Source organism: Vespula vulgaris, chromosome 18, assembly GCF_905475345.1.
Source record: "Vespula vulgaris chromosome 18, iyVesVulg1.1, whole genome shotgun sequence".
Taxonomy (NCBI): domain Eukaryota; kingdom Metazoa; phylum Arthropoda; class Insecta; order Hymenoptera; family Vespidae; genus Vespula; species Vespula vulgaris.
This window is the reverse complement of record NC_066603.1, coordinates 151,326-178,086: the sequence shown is the minus strand read 5'-3', so window position 1 is coordinate 178,086 and position 26,761 is coordinate 151,326. Positions and strand designations below refer to the sequence as shown.

General features: G+C 47.1%; 1 protein-coding gene and 1 long non-coding RNA gene across 4 annotated transcripts in view; one reads left to right on the top strand and one right to left on the bottom strand.

Moving 5' to 3' along the window:
- The window catches only part of LOC127070328 (uncharacterized), a 55,752-nt gene extending 44,865 nt beyond the window's left edge, over positions 1-10,887 (top strand). For all 3 annotated transcript variants that reach the window (XR_007784464.1, XR_007784465.1, XR_007784466.1), the window contains exons 2-3: positions 582-826; positions 9,840-10,887. This is a non-coding gene — a long non-coding RNA (uncharacterized LOC127070328). The remainder of the gene's footprint in view (positions 1-581; positions 827-9,839) is intronic.
- On the bottom strand, positions 2,482-26,652 carry LOC127070293 (neuroligin-1-like). The gene is made up of 8 exons (XM_051008041.1): positions 26,200-26,652; positions 23,224-24,340; positions 14,854-15,000; positions 11,329-11,517; positions 9,119-9,375; positions 8,879-9,025; positions 7,438-7,856; positions 2,482-5,835 (listed from the first exon to the last, which is right to left on the bottom strand). The coding sequence occupies exons 2-8, from the start codon at positions 23,846-23,848 to the stop codon at positions 4,716-4,718; spliced, it is 2,904 nt and encodes a 967-aa protein (XP_050863998.1). The 5' UTR covers positions 23,849-24,340; positions 26,200-26,652; the 3' UTR covers positions 2,482-4,715.
- Positions 26,653-26,761: the final 109 nt, after the last annotated feature.

Here is a 26,761-nt window from a genome sequence, read left to right as displayed (position 1 = left end):
GCAAAGCAAGAGGTAGGTGAACCAAGCGGATCCTCTTTCGTTTTAAAGGAAGATAAAGCAGCTCGGGTAGGAGGTAACTCCGGTGAGAGGTAGCTCTCATTCCCAGCTTCATCCAGCCCATCTCACCCCTTACCACCAGCCACGCCACGGTATTCGCTAATCCACTTTGTTAGCTTTAACGACGACGCTCCGGCGGTTTATATGCGCCGCTTTTATCGAGTTCCACGAATGTAGGAGCAACGAGTCTCGTTGACGTTCGAAGAAAACCCGTCTCGTCAAACGAATCACCGTTATCTCATTATCCTCGCGATTCACCGTCTCCTTCTCCTCCTCTTTTCGTTCTCTACTTTGTCGTTCGTCGATGTCGGTTCAATCGACGAATCGATATGTATATATATATATTCATCTGAGCCGACGATTGCGAAAGTAGCTCCAGTTGTAGGCCAGTTAGCGACTTTACAGCGAAATAGTTGTTTTTTCTCGTGTTTTTTACTTTGCATGGACAGCAATTTCCAATATAGATCCTACTTGTATTTTTAATGACGCACACATACGTGATGTAAATTGGTTTTTTTTTTCAGATTCTTGGTCTATCTCGTCGAAATTTATTCCAACGATACTGCGAATATGCGAGGAAAGGTAAACTCACGCTTAGTCTTTGTTCGTGTTCTTCCAAAGAAGAAACGGTAGAGAAGGAGAGGAATGCGGAGCTGACCGAAGCGTTATAATTCAAAGGAAATGCGCTAGTTTCTTCGCACAGACGACGACGACGACGACGACGACGTTCTCCTCCTCCATTCTGTACACATCTACGAACAGACGAATGGTGAGTTCATTACGTACATACACACGTAGAAAGAGCACTTCATTTACATCCAAGTACAACGTGCTAGGTAGAAGGTATGGGTGCTCGTGTGTGCGCACGAGCGCACGTCCTCGGAAGGCTAGCCGCGAAGGAAACCTAACGTATAGCGGTTGGTACTCGGTCTATGCCACGAACCTGTATGGCATGACTAATTATACTTCAGCCCGCGGCAGATCTCGTTCGCTCCGACCCTCGAGAGGCGGAAAGCACCCCATTAAAGCACGAGCTTCGGCCACCGACGTCGTCGCTGCCATCTCTTCCGAAAGACGTCGATACGATCCTACGACTCTCGGTAGGGAGAAAAAGAAAGGGAGAGATAGAGAAAGAGAGAGAACTTTGAAAAAGCAAAATCATAAGGGAGGCTTTTGGTGATTCCTTTTCGTGACTTTTAACATCGCGTCTCTTACCTTTTTCTTATTTCTTTTCTTTTTTCGCGGCGAACCTTTGATCTCTCTGTCTCTCTTGCTCTTTCGACCACTTATCTATTTATCTTTGTCTTTCTATTTATTCTCATTCTCTCTCTCTCTCTCTCTCTGTCTCTCTCTCTCTCCGCGTTGCACGTGTCACTTTAGCGGTATACCTTGCCTAGAAACGATTCTTGAGATTGCTCTTCTCGCTCCTCCTCCTTCTCGCTTCCGCCCCCAGCAACGACGAGGGAAACTTTCCATTACCCTAAAACATTGAGCCTGTCGGTAGTCTCCCCTAAGGCCAGCGCCCCGCCACAGTCCTTGTCTCGAGGCTCGTTCGTTCTCCTCATCCTCCTACTTGGTCGCAAAGACCTTGGAGAAGGAAAGGAGGCCGAGGAAACCGGAATAAAGACGTTTTCGACGACGAAAAACTACTCTCCCTTTCTCCCTTCTTCCACTAGGTTTTCGGTACGGCAAAACCCTTCGACGAGAAGGAAGGAGAGCCCACTTACGTTTGTACCGACTTCCTTGACATTATTCGCCGATCTTTCGTATATTTCTTTTTCCGACTCTCCTTTTCTCTTCTATTCTCTTTTTATACGAATATTTTTCGCCGAGTTAGCGCGGCAGTCGTTTTAAAGTAAGAAGCAACGTCCGTACGAGCGTATGTACGTACATAGGCGTTACGATACGGGTTCCTCTTTTATAATGACCGTCTCGCAAAAAACGTCGCTGTACCTTCCATTAAGGTTCCTGTGCGCGCGAGTTTTAACGTATGTACGTACGTACGTACGTTATACGTTACTTACTTTTTATTACGACACTCTTCTATGCTTTACGATTTGCCGGCTTTTTCAAGAAAAATATAACGCTTGTAACCACCTCGTGTTCTTCGTGCGATAACATTTTACGTACCGTAGGTACGTATACGTACGTACGTGCGCCTCTTCCGCAATCGTCGAATTTTTTCCTTAAACAAATTCGCTTTCCTTTCCCGTCGTTCTTATATATATATCGTTGTTCGCATTGTTGCGTCGCCTTTCCTGCGAAATTCCAAGATTTATCGAAAAGAATGATTAAAGATGTCGGGTGATCGTGACGGGAATGATCCCGAAAGCGGCTCGAAGATCTGAAAAAAAATTGGATACTCGTCGGTACAATCGAGTGCGGTTTATACGCAAATCGGGATGAAAAAAATTGCAAGATCGATCACGTTTTAAATGCTTCAAGTATTTATTTAAACAAATCCCAACATTCCAAACATTGATAGATGTATATGAGAGTGTATGTGTGTGTTTGTGTGTGCGCGCGGTGTGTGTGTGTGTGTATGTGTGTGTACCTCCCGTTTCTTTTTATTTTTGAATCCTGTACGCGTACAAAATCGAATATTTGCACGTCCATTCTTCGTTAGTTTCTTTTCGATCGGATCGAAACGAATGCGCCGACTCGAATTTAATTCAAATTATTTATTATCCTTTACGCGAGGAAAAAATGAGCGCGCCGCTGTCGATCGATCGTCATTCCTTGCAACGTTTTAATTTAGTTTTAATTTAGGTTTCCCCTTACCTCGTTTCATTCGTTTTAGGCTTGCAAGGCGATCGACATTCGGATTACAAAGAACTTTTTCTTTTGTTATCTTTTTTTTCTTTTTCTTTTTTTTTCTTTTTTTCTTCTTTTTCCTTTCATCCTATCTCTTATTTACGACGGTCGAGTGTCCCTTGGACTATAAGCTAAGTTAATAATCGATTAGCTCACGTCGCTTAACGTATGGCCCCACGCACGGGTTTTCACGACTTCTCCAATTTTTATCAAGTTTCTCATAAACGTCCGAAGAAAGGGGTGCTTACAACGATCTTTCATTTGTATCGTTTTCTCGTTTTTCTCTTTTAAACTCTACTAAACTCTTATTATAGGCTTATATGTCATTGTTACGGCAGTCGCTCGAGAGACGAGAAGATTTCTCGTCCGATTTTTGGTACTTCTTGGTGCATTGTGCGTCCTTTCGCGTATTCGTTCTCTCGTTGTCGTATTTTGACTTTTCCATTCCTTTCGCTCGTCCAGTCCCACGTTCGTTTACGCATCGTCGCGGATCGTAAGCGACGCGTTGTAACTCGCGTTATGAAAACGTATCGATCGAAGAAAATTTGACAATATTTATTCGATGCACTCGATCGCTATATAAAATCATTCTCAAAGGATTCGTAAAACGCGAAGCATCCATTAAATATCGGAAACGGAGCGTGGAATAAATTCGGAGTAAGCACCCCTCCCTCTGCTCCCCCAGTAAAAAAGAAAAAAAAAGAAAGAGAAAAAAGTATACTAGGATGGACCCGGACACTCTCTTTGCTTTTTCAAGCGTCGTCGTCGTCGTCGTCGTCGTCGCCATCGAGATCGAGATCGACGTCGTATTTTTAATAGTGCGTACAATTTATACAATTTTATATCGTTAACTTTTTTTTCCTTACACGATTATTGTTTTGCCTTCCACCCTTCTCGTATCTTCTTACTTTCTATCGTTTTCTTCGTAGCTTCTCTCGCAATCACACTCGTAAACTACATCGCAATTCGCTGACACGATACATACGTCGAGAATTGGAGAATTGAGGAATTTAAAGGATTTTGCGATATCGCGATATCGGATTCGTACAAATTCACGTTCGCGCCCAGGTAAACGATCCCGTACGATTTCCTCTCGTTATCTTCGATACATGTATATATCGCGCGCGCGCGCGCGCGAGATTGCGTGTAAGTACGTGTATGCGTGTGTGTGCGCGTGTGTACGTGTGTGCGTGTACGCGCGCGCGCATGTGTGTGTATATATATATATATATCGTATCACCGTACAAACCTAAAGTCGAGGCTCGTAGCTTCCAATTCCTCGAATAATTCCACTTAGTGCTATGACAAATCCGGATGAGCGAACACCGAGGAGACGTGTCCGCGTAGTCTCTCTGTCTTCCTGAGACCGTATCAATCCCTAACGCGTCGCAGCATTGGCTGCCGCGATAACGCGACCCGAGAGAGAGAGAGAGAGAGAGAGAGAGAGAAAGGGGAGAAAAAACTCGTCGGGAGACGAGAAAGTTTCCGGGTGCTAATAGCTATCTTTAAAATCCTTGAGAACGATCGACGTCTACTTAATCTCTCTCGGCAAACGTTATCTTTGGCCAGACGATAAAATTCTTTCTCTTCGGCTAGAAGAAATTCGTCGAATTCTCTCGAGTCGATCGCGACGAGCATCTTCGAGGGCATGGCCCGCGATCACCCCTCCCTTTTCTCGTAAATACTTATCGTTGGCGCAAACTCTCTTTCGCTCTCGGAACGTCGTAATTAACTACTGAACACTTTCGTAGCGCACTATATCGAAGAAAGATATTCTTTAAAAAGCCCCGCGTCAAGTAGATCGAACTTTTCGATTGTTTCTGGTATCGCCCGAGCGGAGCGCGTCAAACCGATATCTCTTGAATCTGCACGCGTTTCTTAGCGCTACCGGGTGTTCCAGGTTGACGAAGAATCCCAGGACAGGCGAGACCGACGTTGGGAGCTGGAACCTTGGGCGGTGGCGGTGGTTCCGGGAGTTCCTCGTTGTCGTCCTCGTCCTCGTCCTCGTCGTCGTCGTCGTCGTCGCTGTCGAGGACACCGTCTATCATGTTGTCGTCGTCCTGCATCCTGGCGATGGTAGCGTCGATGCACGGCGAGGGCGTCCGCGTTCTCTGGACGCACGGATTTCTACTGTAGGACGGTGGCTCGAGGACTCTCTTCCCACCGCCCGGTGGCGGAGAACATTGAAACTCTTGAAGCTGAAGCTCCAACTCTTGTACGAGCTTAGCCTTGTGTCCTTGAGGACTCGTTCCCGGAGAATCTATCAGATTCATCGAGGACAATCTTTGTTTTCCAGCCGGACCGCCTATCTCGATACCGGAACAGCCAGCCTCCAATAGTTCCTCCTTCTTCTTGTCGCCGAAAGCCGAGAGACCGGAAGTACCGGACGCGTTCCTGTCGCGCTGATGATATATGCCCGCGAAGATGATGATGTTTAGGAGCAAGAGGAATATTCCAACGGCGATGGTCACGGTGAGGGCGGTCGTGTAGCTCTGATAATAACTCGACGTTAACTTTCGAAGGAGATTGTTCGGTCCCGGGCCAAGGTTCGACTGCTGCGACGTTTTCGAAGTGCTCGCTATCGTGGTGGCGGTCGCGTTTGGCGCGCATTCCGTCGTCGACGTCGTATGCGTGACCGAGGAAGGCTCGGTAGGCGAGGGCATAGGCAACGGTGGCGCTGGCAAAGGCAGGGCCGTACTCTGCGGACGTATCGCACCCTCGTACAAACTCGTACTTTCCGACAGATGATGGTGACGCATGCTGATCTCGTAACCCGGCCGATGCAGCTGCGGCAACAGATTCAACCAAAGTGACATCTTGTGACCTCTGTAGTGCGAGCGCAGCTTCGTCACGTGGCCTGCCTCCAAATAAAGTTGATTTATCGAATCGTACGATTCCCAAAAGGGTGGACTCGTCAGGCCGCTCTCCGTACCAGACGTCAAAGAACTCGCTCGGTTCGGATCTCTGAAAGCAAACGATTCGTCCGCCTTCTCCCTTACGACTAATTCTCGACGGTCCTCCATCCGCGATCGTTAACGAACCAACGTGCCAAGACCGACCAACTCGTAATCTCATCGAACGCCTCGTAACGCCAACAGACGACGGAGGAAGAAGAAAAGAAAAAGGTCCAAAGTAAAAGCACGCGTCGCAAAGCCACGAACCGCGTCTCCTTCTTCAGAGACAGGGAGAGAGAGAGAGAGAGACAGACTGAGGAAGGGAATCCAGCGGCTCCCCCTTTCGCTTCTATCGACGAATACGACGTCGAAGCCGAGATCTAATTTCGTGGGAAGCCTGGAGGTTGCTCGCCAATTACGGTGTGAAACCACGGCTAGAGGTAGGAGACGGTACGATCGCAACTTTGGAATTGCGAGCTCCGTATAGCAGCTGCTTCTCGGCGTCGTACCTCTTAGAGAAGGATCCAACCTCTTCCACGGAGTACCGCAGTACTTGGAGCAACTTTATATCCCAGCGACTACCCTTTCGCAGATTCTCTTCCTCTCTCTCTCTCTCTCTCTCCCCCTCTCCCCCCACTTGCTCGGCTAAGAGCGCATTAGCTATCGACTATCATCGGCTGCCTATGAAAGGCAATTCGGACGTGATACTCGAGTTCTTCAAATATACATAGGTTGGAACTAAGGGAATTAACTCTCGAGTCAGAGTAAATCGGTTTCCGGGGCGTGTGAGACTACTCGAAGCGACTACCGAACGCGAATCAAGTAAGCTGTGCAAAGTTGTTGGTTCCATATTGAATTCGAATACATACCTAACTAGCTCGGTAGCTACCGCGACTGCTAATTGAGACGACGAATTACAGGGCACGCGCGATATCGAACTAATTTCCTTTGATCGTTCTGCAAACGCCATTAATTGCAAATACTGCTTCTCGACGAAACTCGAAACAGCTGCTTTGCCACGAAACACCCTGTTATTCGTTGCAACGTCGAAGAAATTGGGCCAAGTAGCGAATCGAAGGAACAGGACGCGTCGAATTTTCGTCGTAAAAAAGTAAATTTTAGCTCGACCGAAACGAGCGCGACGCGACGTTTTGATCGAACGATAACAAGAGCGTTCGCACGAAAAACCGACCGACTCGATCGTTCTTTTTCGATTCCACGATTCGCGTAACGCGATACGTCTTCTCGTCGCAACGAGCTCGCAATCGTAAGACGAGATCTACCGTTTTCGTATTATATTTCGAAAACGAGCGACTATAGACGATAACCGTGCTCGTATCGCTTCCTAACAGCTTCCACGATTAAACGTATAGGTATACACTTTTAACTCCGCGGATAAATCGACCCTATGGACTCGAAATACTCGAGGACGCTAATATCGAAATATCATTAACTACGGCGGTAGGTATATCTCTCGAGGCATTTTAGCACGAGCGAGATCGCGATAAAGTCGAAGACAAATTATCTATGTATAGCCACGAGGCTGTAAAGTTTGAGAAAAATAAAAAGAAGAACAAGAAGGAAGAAAAAAGAAAGAAGAGGAGAAAGAGAGAGGGAGAGAGAGCGTGATGGAGAGAGAGAATATCATAAAATAATAATAGAGAAAACTTACCCGCGTCTTACAAAGTTGGCCAAGTAGTGTACGAGTAGTCTGGATAGGTTTTCGTCGGCGAGAGTATAGTTGGCGAAGGAGTACAAGCTGAAATCTCCTCGAAGGAGAGGTATACCCATGAGATAAGGGAGTTCCTCGCCTTTTTGACTAGGTCGATCGCCCGGTTGAAAGTGTAGAAAGTATCCGCGTCCACCGGAAGTAGAATGAAGAAGGGCCAATCTGAGGAGAGGCGCTGCGACTTGGCCGTCCCCGAGAAGCGACAGAAGGCCCTCGCAAATAGCCGAGGCGTTTTGCTCTCCTCTCTCCCAATCGGTGTACTCGTTACGTAGGGTCGAATAAATCTCGTGCAGGTGATAACGATAAGTGTTTCGCACGTAGGTGCGAAGAATGCGATCCCTCCTGGTCTCGTTTAGCCCGTTCTACGGCACGAAAAAAGGTCTCCTTTCTATTTCCGTGTCTTCTAGTCGCGTCTGCCGTCTCGCCGACTCCACCCGGTTCGCTTCGAAAAGTTTAATAACTTGGACGAGAATGAGAGAGGGAGCTCTCTTTCTGTCTCTCTCTCTCTCTCTCTCTCTCTCTCTCTCTCTCTCTCTCCTCGTCTCTCCTCTCCCGCTCTCGCTCTCTTTCGTTATATATCGAAGCTTCTATTCTCTCGTAAAAGTGCCCTTTGTTTTACGATCCCCAAGTGCGCTAGAAATCTCGATAAAAGTCGAAAGGCAAATCGCCGTTCGGCATTGTTACCAAATCCGAAAGCTTTTCCTCTCTTTCTATCGTTCCATCTCGCCCGAACGAAACCCCGTTGACGCTCGTTCGAATCACGGAAAATACTCTTTACCCCGCACCTAACGTCACGCCTATTCTCTTTCGTTCGAAAAATTTTGTACTACCGTTTATCAGCGCGCCGCTAATCAAGCCCTTCCGATTGAAAGTTACTTTTTCCTTTTTGCGAGTGGAAAATCCCAAAGTGTCGTACGGGCGTACGTGAGATTTCATATTCCCTCGAATTCGCGTACGATTAAGCGTAGTTCGATGAAAACTCGAGCGGAACGTTCTCGCGAATGTGACGCGTAGCAAGAATCGATTTCTGTCGGCGACTCCAATCGAAATTTATTTGTTCTATAATTAGTCGTAACCAATTACAATTAAATTCATAAACGTGAGCGCGCGTATAGGTAACGAAGTTCGCGTATCCTTTCAAATCTACGAACTCGATCGGATTACGGACTCGATTTCCATTCGCGTCCCGCTAACGTAAACGCGATGTATTTCGCACAATTAATTGAGTATTCCATGGAAACGAGATGTATATACACACAATTTATATATATATATATATATATATATATATATATATATATATGTACGTATATATGCATGCGCATCTACGATCGTAAGAGCGAAATTGCAGCGTAATCGAGACAAGGAAGGAAGGATTCTTTACCTGTAGATCCTCGTCGGTAAGATTAACCCAAGCTTCGTCGGACGTTAGACCGAGTAAGAGATCCCGATTGCCGAAATTGGCAAATTCCGCGCCGGGTCCTGGCACGAGGGGCATCAATCCCGCGGAAGAGGCAGTGGGCTGAAAATTCTAGGAAAATGTTCAATTTTTTTTTGCGTCTAAACCTTTGCTCGATCATCGTGACGCGGAAAGCGTTTGAAAATTATCGAAGAAGATGCGAACCTGGTTTATCGGTTGCGGCAGGACGGCTCCGTCGACGAAAGGCGCGAAACCGGAAGTAAATCTTGGCGGATCGAACTTGACGTTGAGAAGATCGTCGAGGCTCCGCAAACGAAGGCACGGTGCGATGTCGTCGGCTTCGTCGTCGGCGGGACAGCCGGTTTGCTCGGCGACTAGATGTTTCACCGTAAGCGGATCGCGTTGAATCGCCCACGGTGAAAGGGCCGAACCACCGAGCAGTATCACTCTCTCGACCAACTCTAACAATTCGTTTAGTTCTTCGTCTTAAGTCACGGCCAAATTTCGAAGAAATATTTCATTAAACGACGGTGGATATGAAACGATCGACTCTCTTTCGTCTTCCCAGAACAATCGCGCAAAACGCGCGCGCCTGCGACGAAGGGAAAGAAAGAAGAAGAAGAAGAAGAAGAAGAAGAAGAAAAGAGGAGGGAATATATTTAGAAGCTAGCACGCCTTGACATCGCTCGTTCATCGTGGCACCCTTTTAAAGGGTGACTCGACATTGCGGAACGAAGGAAGAGGATATTAGAGAAGGCACAGGGGTTGGTTCGTTAGTGGAATTGGGCTGCAATCTAGGAACGGTACGGACACGGTAGGGAACGGACACGACTCTCTTTCTCCCCACCTATTCATCCCTCTTTCGCCTCTTTCGCTACTATGTCACCCTTCCCCTTCTCTCTACTCCCGTCTTTTCGGCTTTCAGAGTCGCAGAGTCACGGAAGACTACACTCTAGGAAGCTTGTTAAGGTCTCTAGTATCCGACGACTACGACGACGACGACGAAGAAGAGGAGAAGAAGAGAAGATGACGACACCATCGTCCTCGACAGCTACTCGCCTCTCGTGGTATAGTCGTACCGACGTCTATATTCCTTATCTATACGTGTACTATACTTTTCTTCGTTCCTTTCTGTCTTTTCTTTTTTTTTTTCTTTTTTACTCACAAACACGCAAACACACGATAACTACGTGTATCGCGGAGAAAGCTTTTCTCCTCCTTCGCGACCTCTTTTCCGATACTCTATTGTAAATCGTACTCTTTTTACCTTTGCTTTTCTCGTTTGCTCGAATTCCCCTTCGACCAAATCTCGACTCTAGCTCGGTTAAGTAAGAGATAACTCTTGCGAGTCTCTCGAACACGTGGCCGCATCGACCAACTTTTCAGTAATCTCGATCGATCATTCCGACTCGAAGAGACTAATAATACCTCTATCTACAGCTAATCATGTTTCTCGTATCATCGAGAGTATCGTTTACCACTCGTTTCATTGTCTCGATCGGTTGGCACGAAATCATCGATGCGGAAGAAAGTCGGTGAAACGGAAGAGAGAGAAAGAGAGAAATAGGGAGAGGGGAAGAGTGAGCGAGAGAGAGAGAGAGAGAGAGACGAGGGAAGGCTAGGAACGTATTGATTTTTCGACACACTCGCCCACGTATCGTGGAATTTTCTTCGGATTATGCTGCGATCTCTTTCTCTCCCTCTCTGGAACGTCTTCCAGCTTCTTCTCTATCCTTTGGCAGATTGCGCGAAAAGCGACGACGTGTGAAGCGCGATAAGAGAAACTACCGCTATCGTTCTATATATCGTTCGTTCCATATACGATACGATGCGATAGGGAAGACGAAAGCGTTCCTTTTTCGTAGCGTAATGAACTTTCATATCGTATATTAAAGAAAGGCTCTTTCGTCACCGGCCATAAAGGCGGCTGTATTTCCACCTTCCAAGGGGTTAATTAAACTTTTTCTTTTATCCGCTCGAGTTTTCTTTCTTTTTTTTTTTTCTTTTTTCCTTTTTCCGTTCCTCGCGGCAGAGATTTCCAACGTGCCGTCACAATTAAGTGCTTCGTTAAAACTTGGAATCCACGTAATTAGTTTCCGTTTGGTGGATACGTCCTTTCGGGACTTTTTTCCTTTTCCACGTCATCCTAGCGCGTCGTACACGCAAATACGTGCGTGGATTTGATTTCGATCTATTCGAATAAAATGCAAATACCTAGTGGGATAATGCGCATTAGTTCGAGCTCGTTAAGTCATCGATTCGATTCGGTACGCACGACTGCAAGATAATCATTTATTTATTCGTTCGTTAAACGCACGATATAATAAGTTGTGAAAAAGGATTAACGAATCAAAGGATAAATCTTTGCCGCGAATCGGCTCGTACGATGCCGACGAACGAATCGAAAATAATACCTTTGGCCATCGGGGAGACGGCTAAAAAATTGGCCAGTGCTGCTCCGGTGCCGTGACCAAGTAGTGCCAGCCTTCTCGAATCGCCGCCGAAAGCTTCGATGTTCTCGCGCAACCAATGAAGTCCCGCCACTAAATCCATCAGTCCGTAATTTCCTTGAGCGTTTCCTTTCGATCCGGTCTTTAGGAATCCTGTCGACAATTCGTACCAATTAGAATGTATCGCCGGGAGCGAGCGCGAATTATGCGCTCGTGGCGGATCCCGAATTTCGTTCCGAAATTCGAATGAAATTCGATTCGGAACGATTGAGCGATCCCTCGAGCGACCGACGAAAACTTTATTATTTGGATTTTATCGTTCGTATCTCCACACCGTACAAATGTTTTTCTCCTAACGCGTTCGAAGTCGAAACGTTTGGACCGATATCGTCGCGGATTAATGATCGAAACTTCGAGTACGCCCGCGTACGTCTACGTACTACCCGAGGAAATGGGTCAAAAAAATAATGTGCTCTCGAGTACACGGAGCGTCTGAAATTTACATCGTCGATTTGAGAACCTATTCGACGGTAACCTACGGTACCTACGATAAAAAAAGAAAAAAGGGGGCAATAAAAATTACGTCGGCCGGAGCTCGTCGTACGAGGAAAGACACGTTCTCTCCGGCTTTAAAGCGCGGTACGAATTTAGATCACCAATATCGAAGAGTTGAACGCTCTAATTAAGAACTCGGGCAGAGGAGCGTGCATGCGCTTACGAACCGTACCCTCCCTTGCGTCTGCCTTGCGCGTCGCAACGACGAGAACAAGTAGATGGTCGTCCCTCGTAAGCTCGTCGAGCTCATTAGACCCTCTTGCTCGTGTTTTCTTTTTCTTTTTTTATTTTTTCTCTTTTTTTCTTTCCTTTTTTTTTCTTCCTCCGTCCACGAGGTCACGGCTTTAGAAGGTAGGAGGCTTCGGCTTAACTTCGTAAACTTTCCTAATCGACGTAATCGTTCCGTCGAGCCCTGGTCTTTGCCGACTTTTACAAAGAATCTATTCTAACCCGATTGCGTCTTCTTATCTACTTTGACACCGTCACCTTTCTCACCGTCCTCTTCCTTACCTTATCGTTCGTATTAGATCGTAGTAACGCACATCTTTCATGGAAATTGGAACGTATCGCCCGAGCGTGTCTCGCGTTTCGAATTCCATTTCCTACCTATCGTTCGCCCATCTTTCTTGTCTTTTCGTTTAAACGTTGCACTAATTGCGATTAAATCGCAACGGATCCTTCCTTTCCCCGAACTCTCGTCGAAAGATAAATTACGATCCGTCGGTTTCTAACGATTCTTCTATCATATCTGTAATACGTTCGACGACAACATTTTGTTCGAAAAGGTCGATCGAGACGAACGATTCGTAGAGTCTCGTTGCCTCGAGTATAAAGCAAAAAACGAGACGAGAGAGAGAGAGAGAGAGAGAGAGAGAGGGAAAGAAAGAACGTCTATAGAAGAAGGCAAAATGAAAAAAAAAAAAGCGAAATAAACGGATCAGATTCGCCGAGTAGAGTTTCGGGCTTGGCCGAGTCTCTCTCGAGAAAGGAACGAAGCCGGATGTAAGCCGCTGCGCGCAAAGTCGCCTATAGGGTCTAACGTAAGTACACGTCGTAATCGCGCAGTACGTATACGCAGGTCTACCTAGTTTCTAAGCGAAAGAAAGGAAATAGTACGCTCGCGTAGAGCGAGCCAAAGGCGCTGAAGAAGAAATCGGAGGAGGAGCTGGAAAAGAGGCGCTCGCGAAAAAGAGAAGAAAAAGAAATCGAATTAGACGAGGTTGGCGAGCATGCTCGCGCTCACGCGGCTATTACGTGCCATTGAATAAAGCCGCGGGCCGCGGGGTATGTTTCGTTCGTTGGCTGAACAAAACGCACGCGAGACAGTTCCATTATAACAAAGAAAGAACGAAGAAGGAAAAGGAGCTATCTCGTCTTTCGCCCTCTCTCACTCTCCCTCCCGGTTTCGCTGATTTGGCCGGAAATAGTCGTGCGTAGCCGCTTTCCGATCACGACCAAGAATTCTTTGCTTTCGGCTCGTTTCTTTGCCACGAAATATATACGCGAGCGAAGCAATGTTTAAAATTCATCGCCGATCGCCGCCGGCCAACTACCTACCGGCCGAAAGCTCTTTCGAAAAAAGAAACGAAGGCAAGCCGAGCGTAATCGACTTATAAAAAAGGTATAGCAGACTTGGCAACGGTTGATTTCGTAGGAAGAACCAACGTAGAGAGTACACGCATACGAGAAGTAGCAACGTGTTCTCGAGGCAATTAATTGATTCAGTGCAGCGTGCGCTTGGAACGCGACCGATCGAACGAAAGAACGAGCGAACGAACGAACGAACGAACGAACTCAACGACGGATGTACGAAAGTTGAAACAAACTAAATTTGCAGCTCACGAGCTTCGAATGAAATCGAGCGTGCTTGGGAAATGGCGCACGCGAGACGTTTTCGACGACAGCGAACGCCCTATCTTCGTTCGAGTTCCAAAACATTTTAGTTTCGTCTATCTGTAGTTTTCTCTCTCTCTCGCTCTCTCCCTCCCTCTCTCTCGTACTAATTTCAATATTCGAGTATCTATTCGCGCCAGTACGGATTCCCATAAAAACCTATACCTCTCGCTTTGTCTTTTATCGCTATCACTTTGAAATCGCGAAACACCAATTTTTCCCCTCCTCCTCTTTCTTTTTTCCACTTGCAGTTCCCCGAGATTCGTCCCTTCTTCCAACACTTTTCTCGTTCTTCTCGAAGCACATGGATAATAAAAAAGGAAAGTATCGGTATCTCGCACGGCGTACTTCTTTTTTTCGAAACTCGTGGTCGAGTTTGTCGTACGTAGTAGTAGGTACTTTCCTCTTTGCAAACATTGCTTCTTTCCTTCCTTCGTTCGGTTATTATGGAACGTGAAAAAGTCGAGGTCCGTCGGTACATTCAAGCTCAAAATGAGAAAGAGAAAGAGAGAGAGGAAGAGAGAGAGAGATTCAAAGACTTGAACATAAAAAAGAGAAAAAACAATCTCACGTTGAAAGTGCGCCGAAGCGGAGCTTGACCAAAGGCCATCTTTTTTGTTTTTCATTCAGCAGGAAAATTAGCTCGTGAAATATTCAAAAGACGATTAACCATCGTCGCCACCGACGTCGTTTAAGTCATCGCTCCCCTCCTCCTTCTCGTCTTTATTCACGGACTCGGAGAATCACGTTCCTCGGAGATCTCCTCGCGATTCGAGCAGAAGGAACGATTATTCTCTAAACGCCAGAGGGTTTATCGAGGTAAAAGCCGGAAGAGCTTTCCGATTTTATTTGCTCGGACTCGAAAGTGCCGGAGTCTTTCGACGAGTTTTTTTCTCTCTTTTCGCGGAGATTCGAGCAAAGAGATTCGAGCCAATGGCGATGAGAATTAGCGTGCGACTCGGCCAATCGTCGTTGCTTCGAAGGAGAAGAAGAAAAGAAAAGAGAAAAAAAGACGGAAGGAAATTCGAGAGGAATACTCACCGAGCACGCCGATGCGAAAATTGATGGAAACGACGATCAGACGTCCGTGAGCGGCCAGAGAGGTTCCATCGAACGAATTTCCGGCACCCCACGAATAGGAATCACCGTGAATGAGGAGAAGCGCTGGCAGCAAATCCGTAGTACTACCTGAAACGTTAAAAAATGCTGGCTCTCCGTCAAAATGTACCTTGTTCTCGTACGTGAAAGAGCAGGCATCTTTTCGCTCTACGTGTGCTTTTCGCTCGTACACACGCGCGCGCGCGCGCGCCCGCGGCCGTATGAAACCGTGGAAGAACCTAGAAAGCTACACGTATATAGACGTATCGAAACACGGCATTGACCATACGTCGGCCATAAAAACGGACCCGCTGGGTCGCCATTGTTTTCGCTATCTACTATCTAGAATATATATATATATATATATATATATATATATATATATATATATTGCAAGGGAATATCATGACGGAAAAACAAACAAAAAAAAGGAAGGAAGGAAGGAAGGAAGGAAGGAAGGAAGGAAAGGAAAGAGAAGGAAAAAGAACGAGATAGTATCGTCGAAACCACCAAGGACGGTGCTTTGTTCCCTCGAACGTGCTCGTTAATGTTTCCTCGTCGACGATGAGCTACGAGTTACTTTCCTCTCTTTCTTTCGCGATCTTGGCATCGTTTTCGACATATTTTCCTTTTTCACGGAATAAGCATTCGCGGAAAGCGACATTGATCGAAAGATTCGATGCCGGTCTCGAAACTATTCTCTCTGAATTCCGATAAACGTAGAATCTAATCGTACTACCTAGCTCCCTTCACCCTTTCAGTTTCTGCCTTTGGTATATAATCTTAATTAAAGATCTCTCGAGCACTCTCGGCTTCCTTCCTAAATATTTCAATGGAAGAGGTAGGTAGAGAGATCTAATCGAATAGAATAGAATCGAATCGAATCGAATCGCGAACCCGTTCTCGTGATCGACGGCGTGTCGCGGCTATGTTTATTGGACTTGTGACACGTCGCCCGTAAAATGAACAACGCTAGTAACGATGGCTCGATATCGTCGTCCGAGTCGGGGAAAGTGCCAAACCTGAGCTTTTCACGGACGAATAGAGATAGAGGACAATGACTTTTTTCTGGGGAATCATCGTCACGGAAAAAACTTTGTCAGACGTTTCGTATTTTTTCCATTTTTTTTTCTTTTTTTTTCAGCAATAAAAAGTATCTTGTTCGATTTGATATCTTTGTTCGATCTCTCTCACGCGCACTCTCGCAGGCTTGTCCAATTCTATTCGATGCGAGAGAAGGAGAGAGAGTTCGTAGCTCGAAGAGAAAAAATTGCTATTCGAAGTATCGAGATAGAGAGTGTCGAGCAGAGTGAACGCAGCGTTTTCCGTCGAAACAAATGGATTCACACGTATACGCCAGTCTTTTTAATATCACGCGGAACGAGAATGATCCGACGCTTTTTTATTTTCGTGTCACGCGTAACTAAAAAAATAGAAATAAAAAATGGAGAAAACGTTTGTCGATTGATTTCATTCTAATATATGTATCTATGGATACGCGTGCATAGGAATACATATGTACGTCGTGTTTGTATACATACACACACATATATGTATACACATACACCGGGGGATAACGGAGCGAAAAGTCCGATCGTCCGAGCATACACGGATCCGTTCTACTTTAGCCCAGGAAAAGCCCTCGCGATGAACCCACGATAAAAGCGGTTGCCTTCCGTCTTTTTTCTTTTCCTTCTCTCTCCCTTTCCGAACGATCAAAAGATTCCAATCGTATCGTCGACGATAGTCGCGTAAATCCAAGCGTAAAATTCCTTTCGGAAAGCGAGAGAAAAAAATGTCACTCGAACTCGCGAACGAGACGACGAAAAAAAAACGGGACAAAGCATTTTCTTGTTGTTGCGTGTATATCTGAACGTAGAAACCTCTCTCCCTCTCTCTTTCTCCCTCATAATTGTACTTTTGTTCGTAACTTTTCTCTCTCTATCTCTAACGATTATCAGTTTTAATTTTGAAAGTGCATCGTCGCAATTAAGTTGAGAGCTAACGCAGATTGGTCTCGGTGAGTTACGAACTATCTCATCGCTAAACGACGGAATTTCGTCGGTACGTTCTTGAACGACGTAACGAATGTGTGCATTTGCTAAATGCACGTGCGCAATCACGCCCGTAAACGAACGATGCTCTCTAACAATAACTTTAACAATTTTCGAGTCTCGCACGAGCACGGCTACATAAATTCTTTCCTCCAAATTTTCCGCTACGACGTTCCTTTCTTATTTCTTTTTTCTTCCACGATCTTTCGCCGACCGTTTCTCGACAGCTTTTTACGTACATGTACTTTTTACGCATACGCGCGTATCATATATACCAACGTGTAGGCATACATATCTATAGTTGATGTTTTATTTATAAACTCGGACGCGGTTCGAGAAATATATTTATATCTTCCGCGTTCCTCCATTATCGAGCAACAAAGGAGCCTCGCGCTTCCTGAAAAGGATCGACCTGTTTTCGTAGCACTTATAAAAGCACGGTGCGCAAGGTCGTCGGAATCCAGTTCACCGTAATGCTCGAGACAGTTCGGTCCGAGCGAACTATGCAAACAAAAAATCCTCGACAAAGACGGAGACGAGCTTTTTCTCTGGCCAATTGGATCAATTTTATTTTTGACGAACTTTCTCGAGCGATTTCCTCGGCGATCGATACTTTTGGTAGGCCTTTTCGCAAGGGTACCGTCGTGTGGACGCTGCCTGCCGCGTAATTCGCGGGAGACGTTATAATAATTCATGAAATCGCATAATCGTTTGCGAACGAGCCGCGATGTTGGAGATTGTAAGCGATGGTAGACGAGACGCGACGAGACGAGACGTCGTCCACCTGTTGCGGATTCTGATACCTCTCACACTAGTTTCTCTCTCTCTCTCTCTCTCTCTCTGTCTCGCGCGCGCACACACATACACTCGGAGGCGAAGCTCGAGGTGCACGGGATAGGTATAGGACGCCGAGCGAGGGGGCGACTGGAACGGTGGCGTCTCGATAGCTCTACCTTCGTTTCATGATTCTACCTCGTCCTCCCTTCTTTTCCACCCTTACGCTCGCTCGAAACAAGTTAGGGCACGGTACTCTCCTAGTCCTTTCTCTTCTATCGCGCGTTTACGAGTGACCTCAAACTTTTTATTGTCGACTATTTTGTCCCGACCACCTCCGATCTCGAAGGCATTTACCTACGGTCTCGTATCGACGATTAAAACGAGCGGAAAGCTTCTCGAAACGAGATCGAGGCTAATTTCATTTTTATTTTTTCAGAAACGTAGAAGGAAGCAGGAAAGGCAGACGCGTACATCCACGAGGCGTTCGCTCGAGTAATCGTCGAAGGCGCGATCGAACGAAGAGGAAAGATGGGTAATCATTTTTACGAGGAAACGCGTACGCGCAAATTTGAATACATTCGTAATAATTACGAAATGAATTTACTCAAACGTAATTAACGATAAGGTAGCACGCTTATTAGCTCTTGTTTGAAATTCTAAAACTATCGAGAGAACTCGTAGAACCAGCCGGCGAACTTTATTATCTCCAGCTACCGAACCTAAGATGCGAAAGTCATTATTGCGAGCGGGATGAGAGAGAGAGAGAGAGAAGGAGAGGGGGCAGGAAGGAAGGAGATAAACGGAGTGCGGCCTCAATTGAAAAATATTACTTTTCCGGACGCGAAACGACGGGGGAAAAATTAAATCGCATCGACCTTTCTTAATTACCTTTTGCGGCATTATGCGAAAAAAAGGAGGAGAGGGGAAAAGAAAGGGGAAAAAGAAGGAAAGGGAATTAATCTCACCTTCCCTTCTTTTTCTCTTTCTTGCAAACGCGGAAAGATATATCTCGGTCGTTTCATCGAACCGCCGCGGCGCATCGTTCCGCCGATCCTCCTCTCCTTCGTCTTTATTATAATAATAGTCCGAATGGTCCGAATAGTAGTAGCGAGTCGAACGTTTCTGTCTTTAGAATCGTTTCGCGTAAAACGTTTAACGTCTTCGCGTAATGTCTACCATTTATATCTCTGAATATCATTCCACCGTCGAGAACAATGGACGCAGCGGCCAACGCTGCGGCCATCTTATTTAAGCTCGAACGAGCGACCTTTTCAACGAATAGTAAATCGAGCCGCTGACGGGAAAAGTACTCGCTCGTTCCTACGTTCGGCCGTTCGACGCGCGGAACACGCGAAAACGCGAAACGGAGAGGACGTCGCAGAAAAAGATCCGAGGATGCGGGCGCGTCTTCTTCGGAAGGATCGAAGAGAGGGAGGGTGGATCGCATCCGAGCGCACTCTCCAGATCCAGAGCGCGATGCTCGAGGTTTCCGAGGTGACGACTCTTTACTTTTCTTTTTCTCCGTGCACAAGGAGCTACGTCCGCACGTATCCGTTTTCTCTTTTTCTCTTCGCAAGTTCAACGCGAAACTCGAGAAACGATCGAGAGCGAAAGGAACGTCGAGCTTGTGTTCGAGAAAAGCGATACTAGAAACGTTACTCCGTGAAATTTGTTAGCTCGGTACGATAAGAAAGTGCGAGTCGACGAAAGTTGGAATAACTTTTATCAGAAAAAGAAAAAGACCGACTATGCTCTCCCTCTCCCTACGAAAAGCTTTTAATAGTTGCCTTCCGACTTTTTCACTCGACTCGTTTCCCACCTACTACAAGCACGCTTTCGCAATTACTTTTTAATTCTAACGAACGTTAGTCGAACTCGTTTCTTCGTTGCCTCTTCTTTCATCGTTCGTAGGAAATCGTCGATTGGTCGCGAGGTCGCCTCACTCCCGCGGTGCTTGCAGATTCTCTCTCGTGAATCGAATAATCGACTGCAATGCACAACGGAATTGAGAAGACAACGCGTTCTTTAAAAGTCCATCTCGAGTCTCCGATGTCGATTTATTGATATTTTTTTCTTTTTCATCCTCTCTTTCTTCCTTTCATTTCCCGAAGGAGAGTCTTCTTGCGTCCTTCGCACGGTGTTTCTTCTTTTTTGCTCGTCTTCCTCTCTCTCTCTCTCTCTCTCTCTCTCCACGTCTTTCGTCACGCAAGAGGTAAACATCCGACTTTGCGACCGTCTCGTTAAAGGACGCTCTTCTCGTCATTGTTTTCTTACTACGTAGATGTGTACGTACGCTTGGAACTTCTTGGAATTTAAAGTACATTAGGTTACCTCAGTCCGTCGTCGTCCGCTGGATCGATCGCACGGAAATAAGATAAGAGCGAGCTAGTATAGATTTCGAAGGTTCCGAGGCTTCTTCCAGCGGATCGATGGTTGTTACTCGACGCGATCGGTGAGTACCTACGTACGTTTAAGCGCGCTGTTGAGAAAAAACTTGCTGTTAACTCTTCGATCGAATTAGTTATTAGTCTCTCTCGTTGAGTAGACGCGAGATCGAACGTTTTCGAAAGTCGCGTCGTTGCGCGAAATCGTCCGCGAAACCGATCGTCGTAGAAACGTTGCGTTTATTCGTGAAATCGACTATAAATCGCGTCGAATATTTCCGCCGAGCGAAACGCGATCTAACCGACGCATTGTTTTACGGTGAACCGGACCGACGTATCGCGGACAAATTACATCTGCCTCTGCCGTTGTCGTTTTGGCTGCGATGACAGCCTTCTACGAGCCTTTACATATCGATTTACGTTGAAAATTCTTCGATAAAATATATTCTTCGCTACGTACGTACGTCGCAAAGAAATCATTCTCGCGTACATGCGTTACTTAAATAACGCGATCGAGTCGATAGATAAGATATATCTTTTACAAAGATTATTTACGTCTCGATAAAATCGACATCGGACGGAACGAACTCCGAGACATAGATCATTTCGAAACGACCATTACACCGCGTTTACGTCGGACTTGCAGTCGGAGAAACGTTTAGCGTATCGATCGATCGACGAGTTACTCTCCGATTTATCTAGGAATGCACTCTAGTAATATCGTAACGATACGTACACTTACTCGAGAATAGTAATAAGAGCAGCCGAGCGTCGCGTAATCTTTGAAAAGAAGTTTAATAATCGCAATGAAAAAAACACCGAATGCTTTTACCTTGGCCATTTTGGTGCGAGAGGAGAGGAGAGAAGCATGAAAAAATCCTTATGAAAATTGTTTCTTTTTCCAAGAAATATCATCTTTCCCCCTTTCTCCCTCTCTCTCTCCCTCTAAAGCAAGAGAGCAGCGTGCTTTTGCTAATCTTTCGCGTGGAGAAACTTTGTTTTAATATCGTTCTCGGACTTGCTCCATTTCTCTCTCTCTCTCTCTCTCTCGCCATTTTTATGGGTTCGTGGAAAACACGAAGGAGAAGAAAAAAAGGAAAATTTCGTTAGACAGTACGTACACTATATATCGGAGGAATAAGGAACCGTGAAAAGGGACAAACTTGTTACGCATGGCCGAAACGAAGAGGTAAACGTCGTCGCCGAGTTTTGATGCTCGCCCAGTTGCATTCGCTAAAAACTCGAGCAGCCGACCATCGAGCGAAAGAAACACCCCGGAAAAAAGTGCTTCCTTTGGCTCGTTCGTCGCTCGTCGAAGAAAAACAGTTGGCGGATCAAGAGACGAACTAGGCGAGATGAAGTTACGCTCGACGATTCGTACGTTCTCTCTTTTTCTTTATATCTTATCTCCCTCTAGGATATAAAATAATACCTTCGGTCAGATTCTATGGAATTACGTTCTTCGTATCGCGTACGAAATTTATCGGCGTTGTTTCGATGCTGCTTCTTTCATTCGTTTTCTTATTAACGAATCCTCTTAAAAGCAAGCACGCAAAGGTTTTTTTCCATCTACCGAACAACGAAAGACATCGATCATTTGGAATATATTCGGTCGAGCGATTTCCTCCTTCGTAACGACGCCGCGCGTTCGTCATTAAAAATGTAGCCGTGTAAACGTGGAAAGTTCGAGATCAAGAATAGCGAGGGATGAAACGTAATCGATTTTAAATTCACGGAAAAATGATGGGTCCGTGCGAGAACGTAAGATGGAACCGACGACGAGGACGACAAGCGGAAGAAACGAATCGTTCTCTTTAATCGACCTATCATCGCCGTCCTCGTCATTGCTCTTTCTATTTGCGTTGGTGATATCGAGGGTGCAAAAAATGTGCTCGCGTGAAAAAGTCGTTATCCAAGGAGACTTTTGTTCCGGCATCGACGCTCGTCGTCGACCCTCGAAATTTGTCATATCCGCGAAACGTGTACAAACCCCAACGTCGTTTCTCTTCCACTCGTTCGTCCGTGGTTTCGAAGAATCTATCGCGAAATATCCTTGTCAAGAGGTATCTGGCGTCGAAACGTCCCCGTCGTTTTCGACGTTCGCGTAAAAACGCGAAAACTTTCTCCCGAGGCCGCTTTTCCCCCGAGATCTCGAGGGAGACGTTACTTTCCTCTTATTTTCAAGCACGGTCAACGTGCTTTTCGACGATTTCGAAAACTGACCAAAGCGGACAAAAAACGTGCTCTCTACTCTCGGCCAGCCATTATTTTATTCTCTCTTGACCTAGAGCCAGCAGCGCTGTTTCTCGCCGTTTACCTCCGCGAGCACGCTCTACTGGACGTTGGCCAATTTCTGTCGCTATCGGGGATGCGTCCCTTCCTCCCTTTTCGTTTTTTTAGCTATAAATTACCGATATCAATAAAGTACATACGCGCGAGTAAGCGACGAGTCGAAAATATCGCGAAATTTTTGATGAGAGAGAAAAGGCGAACGCGGAGGGGGCGAGGGACGTTGCGTCGTCGTCGTCTTCGTCGCCGTCGCCGTCGCTGCCGCCGTCGTCGTCGCGATGGTCGTTTAGAATCTCGCGTCTCGACGTCTCACTCGGTTCACAATCGGAGAAGCGTCGCAGCGCACGGCGACCGATCGATGCGTTCTTTTGTCGCAAGCACTCGTCTCTTTCTCTCACTCGCTCGTCCGCTGTCTCGGCGCTTCAAAAGCTACGTGTAGCGAGAGGAAACGTGTGCGCGCGAGCAAGCAAGCAAGCAAATAAACGAGGAAATATGAAAGAGAAGGAGATGAGAGAGAGAGAGAGGAGAAATTTCGTGCGAAGAAAAGCTGCAGCGTGCGAGAGTTCGGCAATTGCCAAGAGTCTGTCGTCGCAAAGCGTCGTTCCTTTCTCTCTCCCTCCCTCTTTCTCCCGGAGAGGCAGCCAAGAAGAGAGTTTCGTCGAGTATGCAAATTTTGCCTTCGCCGTCTTTCGATATGTGACGTCACAAAGGGAAGAGCCGGCCGTCGTCTTTTTTCACTCGTTTCCCTTTGAAGAAGCTGTAAGAAAAAGAAGAGAGGTTCGAAGGAGAAGAAGGGCGACTCGACTCACCGTGCTGGGGTTTGGGAACATAGAGGTTGAGATAGAGGCAGTCTTCGCTCCGATTGGCCAAGAGAGGCGCTATCCTACGAAGATAGGCACGCCTGGTTCTCGGTAGGCTCTCGTCCGGTACCGGGGGATTCTGAGGGCAAGCCGGTGGTAGGGTGTCGGCGAACTTGGTGCCACGCCAGGGCGTCGGAGTGACGGGTGGCATGTATCGTAGGGCACCGAGCGGCGGCGTCGCGTAAGGCACGCCGTAATAGGTCTCGACGTTCGGCGACGACCTCGCGACGACTCCTCGAAGGGTCCCGTATCTCGTCGTGACCGTACGAGTACTGTACTTTTGATTGGCCGCCAAAGCGTCCGCGAGACTTTCTCGGCATTGACCGGCAAGGAGGAACCAACCGACGACCGCCAACAGCAACGCCGTCGGCAACCTGCTACGACGACCAGCCGCCGCGACGTTCCTCTTCCCTCGGGAGATTTGCCGAAGAGCTTCCTTGTCCTCGAACTCGAGGAGTTCCTCCTCGACTCGCGGCTCGAGCGATTCGCGAAACGACGACTCTCTCGCGTTACCCAACTCGGGCTCCTCTCTCGTCTTCCTCTTCCTCGGAAACGAGGAGGAGGACGTCCGCATCGCGTCACGCCGCCGCGGACTCGCCGCCACGCCGGGCCCCGCATCTGTGGGGCCCTTCCCACCCTCTTCCTCCTCCTCCTCGCGCCTCGCTGACCTCCTCCTCCTCCTCCCCCTCCTCCTCCGCTTCCTCCAGTCTTTTCCTCTCCTCCACAATTCGAGCGCTCTCCTCGTACTCGCAAGATCCGCCGCTCGGTTCTGCTACCACGCTGATCCTATCCGCGCGAATCCTCACTTCCATTCTCAAGGGCGAACCTGCTCCTACGTCTAGGACGATCCTCCGAGCTCCCCGCCCGCTCGGAAGTCGTCCTCCTCCGCTTCCTCTCTTGCTACTCCTCCTCCGAACCTCTCCGTTCGCTTCTCTTCTTTTTCTTTTCCTCCGTCCTTCCGCGAACGGTGCCGAACGGGAGAATCATCGAGAGGCTAAGACAGACCTACGAATTCCTCCTCCTTCCATCTTCTTCCGTCGAAGACACCGCCGCGAATCAGGATCGTCTGCAACAAGGACGAACAGACTCGTCACGTTACGCCGATGCCTCGTCCCCGGAGTGATAACTTCGAATTAAGGTCGAGCGAGATGACAGGAACGAAATATCGGGCGGAATTAATGAGAGAAAGAGGCAAAAAAAATCAGAGAGTGCTTCGTCTCCGATGATACGAGAGACAGCGAGGAGATACGTAAAAAATAGGTCGGCTGCCGTTGACACGATACGTACGTGTGTGTGTGTGTGTGTGTGTGTGTGGGTGTCTTTACACGTACATACCTACGTACGTACATATATATGTATAAAGAAAGGGAGAGAGAGGGAGAGGCAAGTCTGTTTTTAATGCAAGGGCTTTCAATTTTTCTAATCGAAACGCGAGTCCTGAGAAAAAATATAACAACATACGTTCCAACGGATTTACCAAGAGCCCTCGATCCAAGCGAAATTTTTCACGAAATAGCGAACCTAATGACGAGATTATTCAAAATGAAACGAAAAGAGAGTATTATGCTCGAGTAGTTCGACAAACCTGCCATTCCATTGGAAAATCATTGCGAGATATCGGAAAGCAGCGGCACGGCGAATGCATTTAAATTTAGCCGAAGAGATTCGATAAACAGGTCGTACGATTTTATGCGCGGTTCTTCCGCACGCGGTAGTATACGCGATATTATTACGTCGTTATATCGTCCAAGAAGAAATCTCAAACTCGGTGATTCGAGTATTTCGAATCGACTTTATGGACCGACTCGCTCTCTCTCTCTCTCTCTCTCTCTCTCTCTCTCTCTCTCTCTCTCTCTGTGTCTCTCGCGTAATCAAATTTAATAAGGCGTCGAAGAAAAGAAAATCAACGCTTTTGCTTACGAGGAAAGTTTACCCCGTCGGGCTCGTACAGTAAATTAATAAAAATGGATAAACGCGTGGGCCAAACGATCTTAGAAAACTTATCGCCCGTCAGAGGCTTCCTTCCAAGTCGCTCGGTCTCTCTATTCGAGAGGCTTTGCAACTTGGAAAAGAGGATCGATCTGTCCTCGGATTATATTACGGGCTAGCGGCGAGACGTTCGTTCCAGGGAATTTAAGTAAATATCGAAGAAATATCGAGGAAGAGGAGATCTTGGAAAAATAAGATGAAAGAGAATTCGAAGAAAACGCAAAGATCCTTGGGAGGAAATTAAATAGGTCGAGAAAAATCGCTCGTAACGATTCATCCCTTCGCGTTCGATAATCGTTCGATGTCTCTTGATTATTCGATCGTCTCCTTCGGTTCCATCTCGTATTCGAGCTCACGGTACGCGTTAGCTCCAAAGTTCTTAACGGGTTTCTCTATCGATTCTGCGGCAACGTCGTCTTATTATTCGGAAATTCGTCGGATAGACGAATCTCCTTCGAGTTGATTTTATGTTCTCGTAGAACCTAATACGTAGATCGAATCGAACCAAGGTTGATAAAGCGGTTACAACGTTCCGTCGGCGAACGCCGATAAATCTTTTCCAAGAGATTCCACGTGATAAATTTCTCCTGATCTTTGCGCGAACTCCGGTGTCTCGGTAATTATTAACGCGACGGAAGAAAAATCTTTCGTAAAATCTTTTCGTTTCGTAAGCGGTTGACGTAAGAAACGAAAAAGAGTAATAAAGAGAACGGGGAGTAATCCTAGATTTACACGGCTCGTTTAACTTTAATCTAATCCAAAGTTAAACCGACGGCAGTGGCGGCGCTTCGACTCGGCGGAAACCAAACTCCGTGGCGCGCGGCGAATCCATTTTATTCGGTAACTCTCGCGCGTAACTCGGATAGTAAATAGGTAGCGAGTAATAGAAGAGCGAATAGAACGTGTTTACGTCGCTCGTCTTAAGACTTTAAACACCTTTCGGTATTGGAGGTTTTCCCGTTTTCCGATTACCGCGATCCTTCTTTCGGCGTCGAGCCGCGGGACGAGAGATCCTCGAGCGTTACGACATGATTTGGGATCTCGCTGTGCAATAGGGATGCCTATCCCTCTCGCGATCTTCGAGGACACGACGAAAAAGTCCTCGCGCTCGATCACGTTCTACTCCAGTTTCACATCTCACTCGTGCGCGTCGAAAAGCTTTTTTTTCTCTTCGAGACGAGTCTTTGCGGACACTCCACCATCGAGTACACCTGCCAGCACCATCGGCACCGCTACGATCATCCTATAATCGATGATCGATGCTAACGCGGCATCTCACTTTCGCGGGAGAAAGCTGCGATGGACGTGCGATAGAAAACAACCCCCTCGAGCAGGGAGACGAGCCGCAGCGAGGGTGCGCGCGATTGGCTGTCTGTCCCGGGCTCTACTGCCGCGCGAGGAGACGTCGTACGACCCCCGTGAAGGTGGCGGTGGTGGTGCTGCTGCCGCCGCCGCCGCCGCCGCCGCCGCCGCCGCCGCCGCCGTCGCCGCCGCCGTT